The following is a 12,271-nucleotide window of genomic DNA, read 5'->3' on the forward strand; positions in this document are numbered from 1 at the left end:
AAATATTTGTTATATTTAGGTATTATTTTACTAGAAACTATATTATAAAATAAAAAAATTTTGCTTTATTAAGTTTCTTTATTACTGTACAAAGCAATTTTTTCATCTATCACATAATATAAATGTTGATTAAAATATTAAGGCAATTGTGCTATGATATAAAAATGAATAAACATCAATTAGATTGTGTTTTAATAGATAAGTACATTTTATTTTTTATTGTCTGTTTAGTTGGATTAATCTTTTTCAATATTTGGGTCATTACATTAACTAACTGTTCAGAAGTAAGACCAGTTTTTTTCGATTTAAACTTTTGTAAAAGTTCTGTTGTTGTCATTGGTTTACGCATAAGATAACGTCTAACTGCGTCTTCTGTAATTCCAGATTCACTGTAACATAACAAAAACTAATACTATTAAAAATCATAATTGAAAATACAATAGCAGGTATATACACTTATATATGTGTATTTACTTCCTTTGCTGAGCGGTTACGTAAGACTATAGATTTGTATATGATATCAAAGTTGTAATACTTACAAAATTATTGGAATTTTAACATATTCTAACTATATTTTTAGTAACAAAATACATACCTGGCTCCTGAAATATAAGAAGTTACTGGTACTAAATTAAAATTATCTAATTTTAATTTTTTTGCTTGTGATAAATCCGGAGATCCAGATTGCTTTCTTTTCAAGGAATCTGATATCCCAGCAGGTGTAGGTGTTGCGGATCTTGAACTATGTGCACTGTTGGACTTTTTATTGTCTTTCTCTTTTACTGTATCAGATTCTGAGCCTGAATCACTAGAAAACTCGCTAGAAGAATCTTTTCCTGGCATAAGCTTCTTTAAATCTTTCTTCTTAGACTGCTTTTTCTTTTTCTTTTTATCTTTCTTCTTATCTACTTCTTTATTACTTTTGTCCTTATCCTAAAAAAGTTGAAAAAAATGAAGTAACATTATATTTAAATAAATATAATTATAACTTTTAAGTTGTTTGTTTTACCTTGTCATCTTTTTCTTTATGTTCATCATCTTCATCTTTATCTTCATCACCATCTTTTTTATCTGCCTGTTCCTCATCATCCTCGTCTTCATCAGAGGCAAGTAACTTTCTTAAGGCATCCTCTTCTGCAACTGACTTGATTTCTTTTTGTTGTTCTAATTCTGATTCAGAATCTGAAGAATCAGAAATGTAGTCACATTCCCTACCCTCTTCATCTCCATCATCACTTTCTTCAAATGCTTCATCATCTGAAGCATTCTTCTTTTTCTTTTTCTTATTTTTGTTGTCAACTAATAGAAAAATTATGTGTAGTATTTGATATTATATTCATTATAACATCATATATGACAGCTACCTTTGCCTTTTTTCTTTTTTTTAGCATCATCTTCTTCACCAGAGTTCCTTTTACTTTCATCATCCTCACTCAGCGAGTCATCATCATCGTCACTATCCATCCATTCATCCATTTCAGATATTTTTAAGTCTTTTTCTTTTTTACCTGGCTTCTTCCCCTTCCCACCTTCAATTATCTCTTCATCATCTGCACCTTCTTCGTCATTTCGAAGCCTTTTACGCAACATCAGTGAAAAATAATTCATCACTTTATTTCTACGACTAAATTCTTGCTCCGCTTCTTCTGCACTCAATGCTTTATACCTCTGAATTGGTTGAAAATTATACCTAAATAGAATAAATATTAATATTTTTAATGTAACATGGATCAATTATCAGAGAATTTTGCTTTACCATTCATGCAATGGAAAAGCTTCTATAGCTCCATCAGCAGCGTGTGTAAAAACATAATACGCAGCATTTTCACTGACTCCACCTTCTCTTATGCCTTTAAATTTTTTTCCAGTCTTCCCTCCAGATTTCAAAATCCATGGTTGATCTTCCGCTTTATATTTTCTACTCATGATACCAAATTTCTTTCTTCTAGCTTCTTCCCTCGCATCTCGTCCAAATTCTGATCCAGCACCAAATTTTGGCATTTCCTCTTCTATTCCTTTATATTCTTTCATATTATTTTCACGTTCCATTTTCACTTGAGTCCATTTTGAAAAATCAACATTCAATGTTGCATTAAAGCGCATTACATTATGTTTTTTCTTGTTATTCCTAAAATATTGCAATATTTCATTTGGTATAGTTACATACTGAAAACATTTATCGTTATTAAAAAAATCTTTCTTGTTACATACTTTGGTACTCTGATACTAAATTCCTGTATGGAAGGTGCGACTGAAATCTAAGATTATAGTTGTGTTAGTTTAACAAATTAAATATGCCATCAACATGTTCATTATTCAGTTTTATTATTATTGCAAAGTACATAAGTAAAATAGTAAAAGAATTATAACCATTTTGGTTTTGTTGTGAAAGCTGTGTATAAATTTCAAGCTTAAATATTAAATACCTTTGAAACTATTGGCGATGTCATTTTGATATGATTCAGTTCTATTTATTTCTTTAAATATCAAATTCACTGTGTAAATAATCTATGCTTCATATTGAAAGTGCATTATATTTACTGATCATTTTTCCTCAAATTTATTTATTACACGTCTTATGTCAACCCCCATTGGTCTCGGTCGCTGCTTTGTGATATGGTGCGAACGCCCCCTACCAAGATGTTTGTGAATTAAATAGTCAATGGCGGGCAGATCACAGTACAAGTCCTTCTAAGATCAGAGTTTTAATCAAGATATAATTTGTTTTAAGATATAGTTTTCTAATTGAAATAAGATCCATCGATAAATCAATATCTTTTGCCGTATGCAAGTATGTTAGTATTGCAAGTATGTTAATAAATCAGTACAATAAAGTTTTCGTCTTCTTGTGCTTTTGGGAGGCACTCTTGATTTGAAAGATTCACAACAGAAGGTAATCAAAATAATTATCAGTTATTTCTATATTTTTAGAAAAAAAAATTACTTAAAGATACAAAAATTGCTAACAGCCAATATATTTTATAATTATAGCTACATTTCTGTAAGACATATATGATAGTATTTGGTTCTATGAGACCAATGACCTGACAGTAATAATGGCTCAGGGATCGGAGTTTCTTTGAACGTGGCAACGTTTATCAACGTAGAGTTAATTAAATATTTCCGATTTACAACACATCTCCAGTTGATAGTGAGTAGCATCGACAATTTCGAGAAACTGTCTTTTCATTTCTCGAAACTTTACGTAAACGTCCTCTTTCATCAGGTCGTAGCACATAGCGATAAGCCCCATACCAAGTAACAAGTAAACGAAATTTATTATCAATTTAGTTTGGCTATCGGCGGTCAGATCGCCATGCGTCCAACCAGGAACAAGATCGCCCATTCCAATTTTGCACAACGACGTCACGCAGAAGTAAGCACTGTCCAGGTAATTCCATCCTTCCCATTCAGCGAACATTATCGAACCGCCTAAAACGTATCCGAAAATCACCCAGAGGCAAGCTGTCGACGGCACCGTGATCCTCTGGCCAGGCTTCCGTTTACCGGTACACTCGTGCAACCACGTGTACAACGAACGAAATGTCTGCGCTAAGACTTTTCCCATGTTAAGGAAATACAATACATAAAGCGGGATGCCCAACACGGCATAAATAACGGTGACTGCCTTTCCCCATGCAGTTTGAGGCACCAGAGTCCCATAACCGATCATCGTGAACACGGAGAGACAGAACATCATTGCTGCCGGGAAGGACCAAAGATCGGTCGGTGTTAAGCCGCTACAATTCTCTTTCCTATAATTACCAGTAAAGTTGTCTTGGTAACGGCGTAGGATACGATTAGACACCACGCGAAACGATGCTTTATCGAACACGTTGATCGTCTGATTGCTGGCAGTGCTTAACCATAACTCTTCGGCGTATTGTTTTCTGATCAATCCTCGGTTGCAGGTCGTCGACGAGATCTGATTTTGGCTCTCGATTACCATGAAACCGAAAGCGCCTATTATAGCGTAACCAACCACGAGACCCCCAACGCCAACCTGAGTGCACATAAAGGCGACCAACTTTCGGCAACAATCTTTTATACGTTCTCGGAGATCTGGATCGGTGGACGTTGAATTCGAATCACGGCTTCTCAGGGAGGACCTTATTGGGACGCGTGTCATCTTATTTGTACACACAATTCGAATCGAACAGCGATTACTTGGAGCTGGGGAAGCTGCACGTTGGCCGACACTAAATGACTTTCGTGTCGCTTTTCTATTTCTGCCTGAACGCACCGCTTCGTGTTAACACTCTATCCTTGTCTTCTTTTTCCGATTCACTCGCTTCTCGGCGTGCCTTAAAGTCCCATCTGTATAACGTTACGCACATTCGTGCGCGCGTTCAGAAATATTTTAGATTTTCGGAAACAAATGATAAACGTACGGAGTACATGACGAAAGCTGGCGTGACGGAAGCCTAGGAGAATCATAGCACGTGGAAAATGATGTTTTCGTTCACGTAGCAATCGAATCATTTTCGTGTTTGGATATCTAAAAATATCGTAAGAATGTAAGCAAAACAGCCATTTCGTTTGCCAGAATTTCCGTCATTGTTAACACTTGTTCGTTAGTTTCAGGTAATTAGACTTAAACTTTTGTCATGTTGCTGATAGATTCTGATTTGCATATTTTAAATTTTGCAAATTGATGCTCTTCTTAATGTATGATCTCTATATTATTTTTAGTCTTCTTCATTTATTTATTGTACCATTATTTGAAGTCCTTAGGAGATTTCAGGTCCTTCTAATTTAAAAATATGAGAAAATACAAACAGGAATAGAACAAGTTTGAGGTGTCTGGGTTTTGTTGAAGAGGTTCAGTTATATTCATCTTTTGATCTACATACACGTTAGACATTGAAATATCTGCATACTGCACTCCATTCTGTATTTATATCTGCACCCACCAATGGATAGTAGAAGTATAGTCTATTGATTCAACTCTGGTTTGGAATGTGTTAGTATTACTAGGAAATTTGCGAAGAAGATCAGTTGAGTGGAAGTTGTTGCTCATATTGTTCTAAAAACGGCGGACACTTTGCCTATACGTACGCTTGAAATGGACTTAATATGTCTTATTCTTTTGTTGACACCTTTTTATTCAGGTAAATTATTGTTTTTCGTTAATGAGATAGTAGATGAAGTTATTAGCTTTCTGCTAACATGCGTATAAATTTAACTTTAGTTATACGATGTCCAGTTGCATATAGGGCTTTGAGTTGCAAGTTAACGCGTACGTATTCCTCGTATTTTAAGTATGCAGCTACGGAGATAAATATTCTTTTGGTGATCAGTAGGTATGGATATAAATATTTTGTAAGTTATCAGTAATTTGGAATCGAAATTAGGCACTTGTACATAAGCATTTGTCTGAAATCTCAGTATTTCAGAGAAAATTGGAGCGTAATATTTGGGGACGGCTAGTTATACATGACAAGTTACACATCAGAATAGATTCGCTGTTTAGGTGAATTAAATTTGTACAACTTTGAACACAATTCATACTTATTGTACATACGATGCGTAAAACTAATAGCACAACTGTAACTTGTCACAAAATGAATTTTTTATGTAAATGATTGTTAATTCGTGCACAGACACATGGTAATCACAATACCTATATAAATGCACTACAATGCACAAAGTAAATCTCACATAGTGGGGTCTCGTGCAATCTCGGGGCTATCTAGCTAGATTAACGTCGTGTACAGCAGTTGTATGCCCATCGTTGTCACGTTCGTGTCAATCAGTTATCACTACTTTTGATAGATCCAGGTAGCGTTTTGGCAATGAAGGATTCGTACATAATTTTTATAAGTCTCGTAGGTAAGAAACAAATTTTTTTCTTAGCTTGAATTAAGTAATTTCATTAATATTCAAGCATTATTATTAGGGAAGAATTATTAATCCCACAAAATCTTGGCGCCATTTATATAGAATTATTTGCTTTTTTATATCATAATGTTGCCTTAAACAATAGTATAACATCTGAATAATATTTTATTAAAATAGTTAAAATTTACAAGAAATAAGTAAGTAACAAATGTGTTTCTAAAACTAATGAAACTTCAATCCTTCTTAAAAATATTAATTCTTCACAAAGAGAAGATATTTTAAAGTCGTTTCCTATATGAAACTGAAATATAATTACAATATATATTTGTTAATTCGTCTTTACGTAAATGAATTAGAAATTCGGAAGGAAATACACCGGAGGAAGAAGTTAGGCCAAAAGAATCCCTCCCTTTAATGACCGGAAACTTGTGTTGTGCTCATTAAAATTCGTTTGAATTAATCATCAGCGTGTGTACGCAAAAGTCTTAATTTAACAAATGTGTAAACATTTATTCGAAGATCATTTATGAGCCAATCCAGAACTCACGTAACTATTACGAAGGATTATTTAAAATATCGGTGCCATTCCCCCCCCCCCCCCCCCCCCCCCCTCCCCCCCTAATATATATACATATCATTAATAGAAACGTACTTGTGTAATATTCGGTTTAGTTAACGGCCAATGAGGTTAATCTTATTTCCTGTCACACATATTCCTTTCATCGTTAATTGAATGATGAACTTGGGTAGACCTGGACTGGTCCCAGAATATTATTATTTCGTACATTTTTTTATTGAAAACAACGAACAGTGTGACATTTCCAAATGATTGTTGCAGCTATCCTATACTTTATGTGGTTCGTTGCACGGTACGATGCGGTACGTTAATAATTTGCTTCGCGTAGCCAATCATTGATTTCCGGCCCTACAGTCGCACGAAGAAATTATTAAATTATAAATGTACAGGTTTGTTGTGCGAAAAAAATTATTCAAACAAATTATTCTGTTCTTATATTGCTCCATGAAACGTAGAAACTGGTTCTAGTAATTTAGAAGCTTGTTTTTGGGACAGAGGCTTGAAATATGGATAGAAATTCGTCATATCGAAATCCTGTGCGGAATAATGATGATGGTTTTGATCAAATGATAAAAATTGTTTTGGGATCAAACTTTTAATTGAAAAAAATCATTTTGTTGTAGTTCCGTATGCTGTAACCGCATCTGATTGGTCATATTGGGGTGAAAATGGTAATAATTTTCAATCTATAGCTTTCAAGCTAATTTTACTTTTTTTTTGTTAATCTTATTGACTAGTATTAAATGGAATACAGCTGGTTAGCTTTATTGTTCGAAAGCATTGAAACCTTAATATTTTTCTATATTTAGGCCCGGTACGTTGGCCAGGTTTATGTGTTACTGGGAAAAGACAATCACCAATAAATATTGCTACCGAAAATACCATAAAAACTGATCTTGGCGCACTTAAATTTAAAAGATACGACTTTGCATTTTACGGAAAAGTTATAAACAATGGTCATTCTGGTAGGTAACAAGCAGAAGAAAATAAAATTTGTAACGTTCTTTAAATCATCTTATATCAGGTAACAGAATTTCTGTTCATTTTGCCGTAACAAACACACTTATAACAGACTCAGGTATTGTAATACACAATTTAATTTCTTCCCTGCCATTTAATCCAGTAATTACTCGTTACGACTCGAATAGTAGTTTGAATAATCTAAAGTTACGTGGTCTACTAACATCTTTTTGCAGCTTCATAGTTCGTACGAATTTCAAACGCAACAGTTTAAAGATTTAAAAAATAACTTTTTCCAACTTAATAGCTTCCTGTGTTTGTATCGGATTCGTTAAGGTACAAATTGATAATAATATTGCCTGTTAATTGAAACGCCATCAAGTTGTTGTAACGACTTGACAAATCGTGAAATCGTCCTTCCATATACTTTCTCCATTGTTTTAGCCTAGTAACGGGGTGAGATCCGGTCTCATAATAATTTTCTAGCATCAATTAATCGATCTAGTACCAACCTTCTATCGGCAAGATTTTGAAAATTAAGTATTTACTTAGTTGGTGCTGAAAAATCCTTTTCTATTTCTAATTTTTAGCATATAAAGAATAAGCGTCGAAGAGTTGCTAAGTGGTTGGAAAAAGTATGGATCGAGTTGAGTTAAAAGTATTATTTTATTTTTATTCTAGTACAAGTTCAATTTTATGGTCTACCATTTCAACTTGAAGGAGCGAATCTCCCATCGACATATATCTTAGAACAAATGCACTTCCATTGGCCAGCTGAGCATACCATCGATAACAATCGTGAAGCATTAGAGTTACATTTTGTTCATTATAACGAACGATATAATAATGTGAGCGTGGCTTCGCAGCACGAGAAAGGCATTGCTGTCGTGGCGATCTTATTTAAGGTATAATTTAGAATTTCATTACACCCGTCACTTATAGACACAGGTTCCATAGCTCACGAAACCGAGAAATGTTATTTCAGTTGAGCACCGAAGATAATACAGACATAACACCAATTCTGAATGCAACGGAATCGATATCGGGTGGGGTAGGAAAAAGTGCAGCATTAAAGGGAGTCAAGATTATTCCTTATCTCTTTTTACCAAAAGATCATACAACGTATTACCACTACGATGGATCTTTAACTACTCCTGGATGTCAAGAAACTGTAATGTGGTTTATCCTTACTGAAAAACTTTCAGTGTCCGAGCAACAGGTGAATATTGCTTGAACTTTGAAGGGTTCAAATCGATTTAAGCTGTGACTTAGGCTGTAGTGCAAATAAAGCGTAGTGTGAATCAAGAAAAATGATTACCTTAATCTTAAACAAATTATCTTGGCTACGGCTTGTTTTTTTCACTTACAGATAAACATTTTCAAAACGACAGGAACAAATAACGGCACCTTGAGCTTCAACTACAGACCGGTTCAGGCACTTGGAGAAAGGAAAGTTTATCACCATCTAGATGGATACTCTGCTGCGGCTATACATTCACATAATTTATGTTTTGTGTTCTTTAGCTTTTTGTTAACCACATTTTTATTTTCACTATGATTGTTCGAGTAAATGTGATTTCGTTCACTCAAAAAAACTGTATAGAAGTTGTATGAAAGTACACAATAGTAGTATGCACATCGTTGTTCTTTGGGTTTCTGTGGCTTGTGCAAACAATGCATGACATTTAAGATCCACAGTATCAAAATTGCACGGACAGTTTCGTTATTAATTCATTGCCAGTATTTTCATCAAAGGAAAGTGAATACATGATGCTTTCAGCATTTCGAAGATAATTTAGCACTACCTAGGGGCCCCTTCTACCGTATACGTATGATTAAAGGAAAGCACACAAAGATGTAATTAGACGCGAACGATCGATGATTAAACTGAAAGGACTATAAATTGCACATAATTGCATATAAGTATATAGCAGTGGCGGTAGAAATAAACGACGGAGTCAAACGCCGTAGTCGTATCGAATATCTCGAATCGACAGAGTGTTAGACTTATGAACCTTTGGTAGTAATATACACATTTAATTTTTTTTACATCTGATAATATCATATTGATGTTCCAAAAAGTGCTAACATATTTCTTTTTAACGAAGATTAAACACTTTTTGTGCATTCAACAGTCTTAAAGAAAAAAAAACGATGAAACAGTACGCGATGTTATTGTCCTTATGCCCGAGATAAAACACGAAATGGATTTTCAAAATCTAAATTACCTGAACGCTTTTGTAAACATGCTTTCGGGCAATTTTCTGCCAGTGACGAATAAAAAAACGAAAATACCCAACCTCTTAAAAATTTATATAATGATCACTTGGCTGATACAAGTGATGTATGTGGTTGCTTGTACTTTGGGACTTTTCAATGCGCCCAGAGAAAGGGTATTGAAGGATGGCACAGTGAACATACTGGTCTTCTTTGAAGTGATTGTGCTAACGATTTATTTACATAACCATAAGGAATTTCTACATGAATTAATTGGAAAACTGAACGGTATTCTCGCTGTAAATGACGAGGTGCTCAAACAGGTCACGATTAATACAGTGAAGCCATTGGAGAAGCCGCTGAAAATTTATACGATTAGTAGTATTAGTTCAGTTATGGTTTGGACATCATTGGCGTTCGTTAAAGTCTTTCAGAAGAATGAATTCAATTATACTGACTATCAGATACCAGCTGTTATATCCAAAGAACCTTTTCCGATAGGCATTTTCATTGGCGGCGTTCTCCTTGAGATTTTTGGTGGTGGGTACACAATAATCAGAAAAATCAGCTTGGATCTTTACACGATGCATTTGATTCTCTTAATGACTGCGCAATACAAGTATGTTAGGATCAAACTTGCAACGATACTTCAGCGAGGACGTGACACCACAGTGAATTTGGATAGCGATATTACATATTACGTCGAAGAAGAATTAAGACTGTTAACCCGGCACTATGAAACGGTGGTTGAGTAAGTGTATATTTTAATTCGGATATCTAGCTTCCCCTAAACAAACTACTAATTATGATTCTTTTAACAAGTTCTAAATACGATGGCTGAGATATTATAGTATCCTTTAGGTTAGCATAATTATAAATTTTTAATACGATTCTAGATTGTCCGTTATGTTGAGGAAATTGCTCTCTCCAAATATTGGAATTCTTTACGTAGATTACGTTTTCCGGTTCTGCTTCTTAAGCTTTATGTTCGTAACGGTATCTATATCTTAACTTCTGAGCTTTAATGCAACATCGAATTTACCCTTTTTGGTATGCAATTTGTAAACAGAATTTTTCCTTTTTTTCCAGACTACTACGGTGAATCTTGAAAAATATATAATTACGTTGTACACTATCAATGCACTGGCGCAATTCTATGTGCTGTGCTTCTGTATACAAGAATTATTTGAAGCGGTACGGTTTCATAATCAATAGAACAAATCACAGAACGTTAATTGTATATCAATTACCAAATTAGAAACATCCATATACATGTACAAATTACTATGAACTTTAGTAATTTACTAATCTTTTCTGACTTCTTGAATTAGAGCACATCTGTAGCGGATGATGTAGTGCATGAAAAGTGGTATATCTACAATATACACATACAGCATGCAACGGCTATGATAATTTCGGTTAATAAATTGGAGTGCAAATTATCCAGTGTGCGGAATATTAATTTAAATTTATCATCCTTCATGTCGGTAAGTTTCTGTAAAATATGTATAAATATATAGTATATTTATTTGAAAATAATGCCAAGTATCCTAGAAATAATTCTGTAATGTTTAAAAATGGCAGAAAAATTTGGAATTTTTTATTTTTTCATCTGTCAGATAAACTATATCTCCCTCTTTAGAGGTAAGAGAGAGAAAGATATATGAGAAAGCTATAGGAAAGAGTGAGACAGCTGCTGCTATCCCTACTCTGAAACCCGTGGCGCCATCTCTGTGAAAAGTGCTCAAACTGGTCGCACAGGGTTATCGACAGCGAAGTGAACTAGTGTAGCGCTAGCGCCATCTCTGTAAAAAATAATGAAACTAATTACCGACTAGTTTCAGTCCTTCCCCGAGAGATGGCGCTAGTGCTTCAGTAGTTTACTTCGCTGTCGATAACGCCGTGCGACCAGTTTGAGCACTTTTCACGGAGATGGCGTCACGGGTTCCAGAGAAGGTCGGCAGCATCTATCTTACTTTTTCCTATAGCTTTCTTATATATCTTTCTCTCTTTCTTACCTTTCACGTGTAATATCAGCTGTAAAAATTTGTCACACGAGTAGTGAATTACCTTGTATATTCGAAACTTCGCACAGATAAGACTAATTTAATTATTTTTAAATAATTTTATTTGTATAGATCAATAATAATATTGCATCCCTACTTTTCTAGATCTTAAATCAAGCGTATTCAGTGAGCTTATTATTTTTGAAGACAAATTGATTTCAGGACACAAAACACATACAGTATCATCACATGATTTAAATCAAAGTAATCGGTTCTGTTTAAAGTCTCATAAATTATATGAGATGTTGCAATCTCATAAAATATAGAACATATACAATAACAAATGTAAAAAATGCATGGAAAAGTTGTAGTAATCGATAAATAAATTTAACAAAAGAATATTAGATTCAATTGAAATTGAAATTTAAACATTACCTTCAAAAAATTTTCGAACTTTAATAGGACAATTTCTAAATATGCATATATGACACTAATCAACTTAATAACATTTGAATCAAAACTTATACCCATGTTCCTAAAGTATCAAGATGGATACGCAACCAAAGTGGATACAATTTTACATCAGCGCCCCGTACAACGTACCATAAGAGCTTGTCACTGAACAACGGTTCATCTTACAAATAGTTATTCTGGTTTCTGTGTGGTTTTC

At 34.1% G+C, this 12,271-nt stretch overlaps 4 protein-coding genes across 5 annotated transcripts; 2 read left to right on the forward strand and 2 right to left on the reverse strand.

The window, feature by feature from the left end:
- Positions 1-77: 77 nt before the first annotated feature.
- Tfiifalpha (transcription factor IIFalpha) lies at positions 78-2,586 on the reverse strand. Its single transcript, XM_076894209.1, has 7 exons — positions 2,427-2,586; positions 2,212-2,258; positions 1,757-2,128; positions 1,365-1,690; positions 1,010-1,299; positions 596-933; positions 78-389 (listed from the first exon to the last, which is right to left on the reverse strand). Exons 1-7 carry the CDS (start codon positions 2,448-2,450, stop codon positions 176-178), a joined length of 1,611 nt encoding a protein of 536 aa, XP_076750324.1. The 5' UTR covers positions 2,451-2,586; the 3' UTR covers positions 78-175.
- Positions 2,587-3,063: 477 nt separating this feature from the next.
- Positions 3,064-4,368, reverse strand: LOC143422790 (two pore potassium channel protein sup-9). The gene has a single exon (XM_076893709.1). The coding sequence runs from the start codon at positions 4,127-4,129 to the stop codon at positions 3,110-3,112; it is 1,020 nt and encodes a 339-aa protein (XP_076749824.1). The 5' UTR covers positions 4,130-4,368; the 3' UTR covers positions 3,064-3,109.
- A 592-nt stretch (positions 4,369-4,960) lies between these two features.
- LOC143423119 (carbonic anhydrase 1) lies at positions 4,961-9,401 on the forward strand. Of its 2 annotated transcripts, none has more exons than XM_076894213.1 (6): positions 4,961-5,111; positions 7,042-7,089; positions 7,228-7,383; positions 8,060-8,283; positions 8,364-8,597; positions 8,748-9,401. In XM_076894213.1, exons 1-6 carry the CDS (start codon positions 5,066-5,068, stop codon positions 8,934-8,936), a joined length of 897 nt encoding a protein of 298 aa, XP_076750328.1. In that variant the 5' UTR covers positions 4,961-5,065; the 3' UTR covers positions 8,937-9,401. The 2 variants fall into 2 exon arrangements, with proteins under 2 accessions (XP_076750328.1, XP_076750329.1); XM_076894214.1 differs by lacking the exon at positions 4,961-5,111 and adding an exon at positions 5,662-5,832.
- A 107-nt stretch (positions 9,402-9,508) lies between these two features.
- On the forward strand, positions 9,509-11,866 carry LOC143422804 (uncharacterized). Its single transcript, XM_076893731.1, has 5 exons — positions 9,509-10,346; positions 10,492-10,591; positions 10,685-10,789; positions 10,927-11,082; positions 11,767-11,866. The coding sequence occupies exons 1-5, from the start codon at positions 9,562-9,564 to the stop codon at positions 11,815-11,817; spliced, it is 1,197 nt and encodes a 398-aa protein (XP_076749846.1). The 5' UTR covers positions 9,509-9,561; the 3' UTR covers positions 11,818-11,866.
- The last annotated feature ends 405 nt before the right edge of the window (positions 11,867-12,271 follow it).

Source organism: Xylocopa sonorina, chromosome 4 (genome assembly GCF_050948175.1).
Source record: "Xylocopa sonorina isolate GNS202 chromosome 4, iyXylSono1_principal, whole genome shotgun sequence".
Classification (NCBI taxonomy): Eukaryota; Metazoa; Arthropoda; class Insecta; order Hymenoptera; family Apidae; genus Xylocopa; species Xylocopa sonorina.

Excerpts from the sequence above, each read along its gene's own strand:
- Tfiifalpha (XM_076894209.1), bottom strand. The coding sequence starts at position 2,450 with ATGACATCGCCAATAGTTTCAAAG. Across the intron at positions 2,259-2,426 it reads CATCGCCAATAGTTTCAAAG|ATTTCAGTCGCACCTTCCAT; the intron begins GTATTTAATATT and ends CTATAATCTTAG. Across the intron at positions 1,691-1,756 it reads GCTTTTCCATTGCATGAATG|GTATAATTTTCAACCAATTC; the intron begins GTAAAGCAAAAT and ends TATTCTATTTAG.
- LOC143423119 (XM_076894213.1), top strand. The coding sequence starts at position 5,066 with ATGGACTTAATATGTCTTATTCTTTTGTTGACACCTTTTTATTCAG. Across the intron at positions 7,384-8,059 it reads TATAAACAATGGTCATTCTG|TACAAGTTCAATTTTATGGT; the intron begins GTAGGTAACAAG and ends TTTTTATTCTAG. Across the intron at positions 8,598-8,747 it reads TTTCAGTGTCCGAGCAACAG|ATAAACATTTTCAAAACGAC; the intron begins GTGAATATTGCT and ends TTTCACTTACAG.
- LOC143422804 (XM_076893731.1), top strand. The coding sequence starts at position 9,562 with ATGCCCGAGATAAAACACGAAATGGATTTTCAAAATCTAAATTACCTG. Across the intron at positions 10,347-10,491 it reads CACTATGAAACGGTGGTTGA|ATTGTCCGTTATGTTGAGGA; the intron begins GTAAGTGTATAT and ends ATACGATTCTAG. Across the intron at positions 10,790-10,926 it reads TACAAGAATTATTTGAAGCG|AGCACATCTGTAGCGGATGA; the intron begins GTACGGTTTCAT and ends TTCTTGAATTAG.
- LOC143422790 (XM_076893709.1), bottom strand. The coding sequence starts at position 4,129 with ATGACACGCGTCCCAATAAGGTCCTCCCTGAGAAGCCGTGATTCGAAT.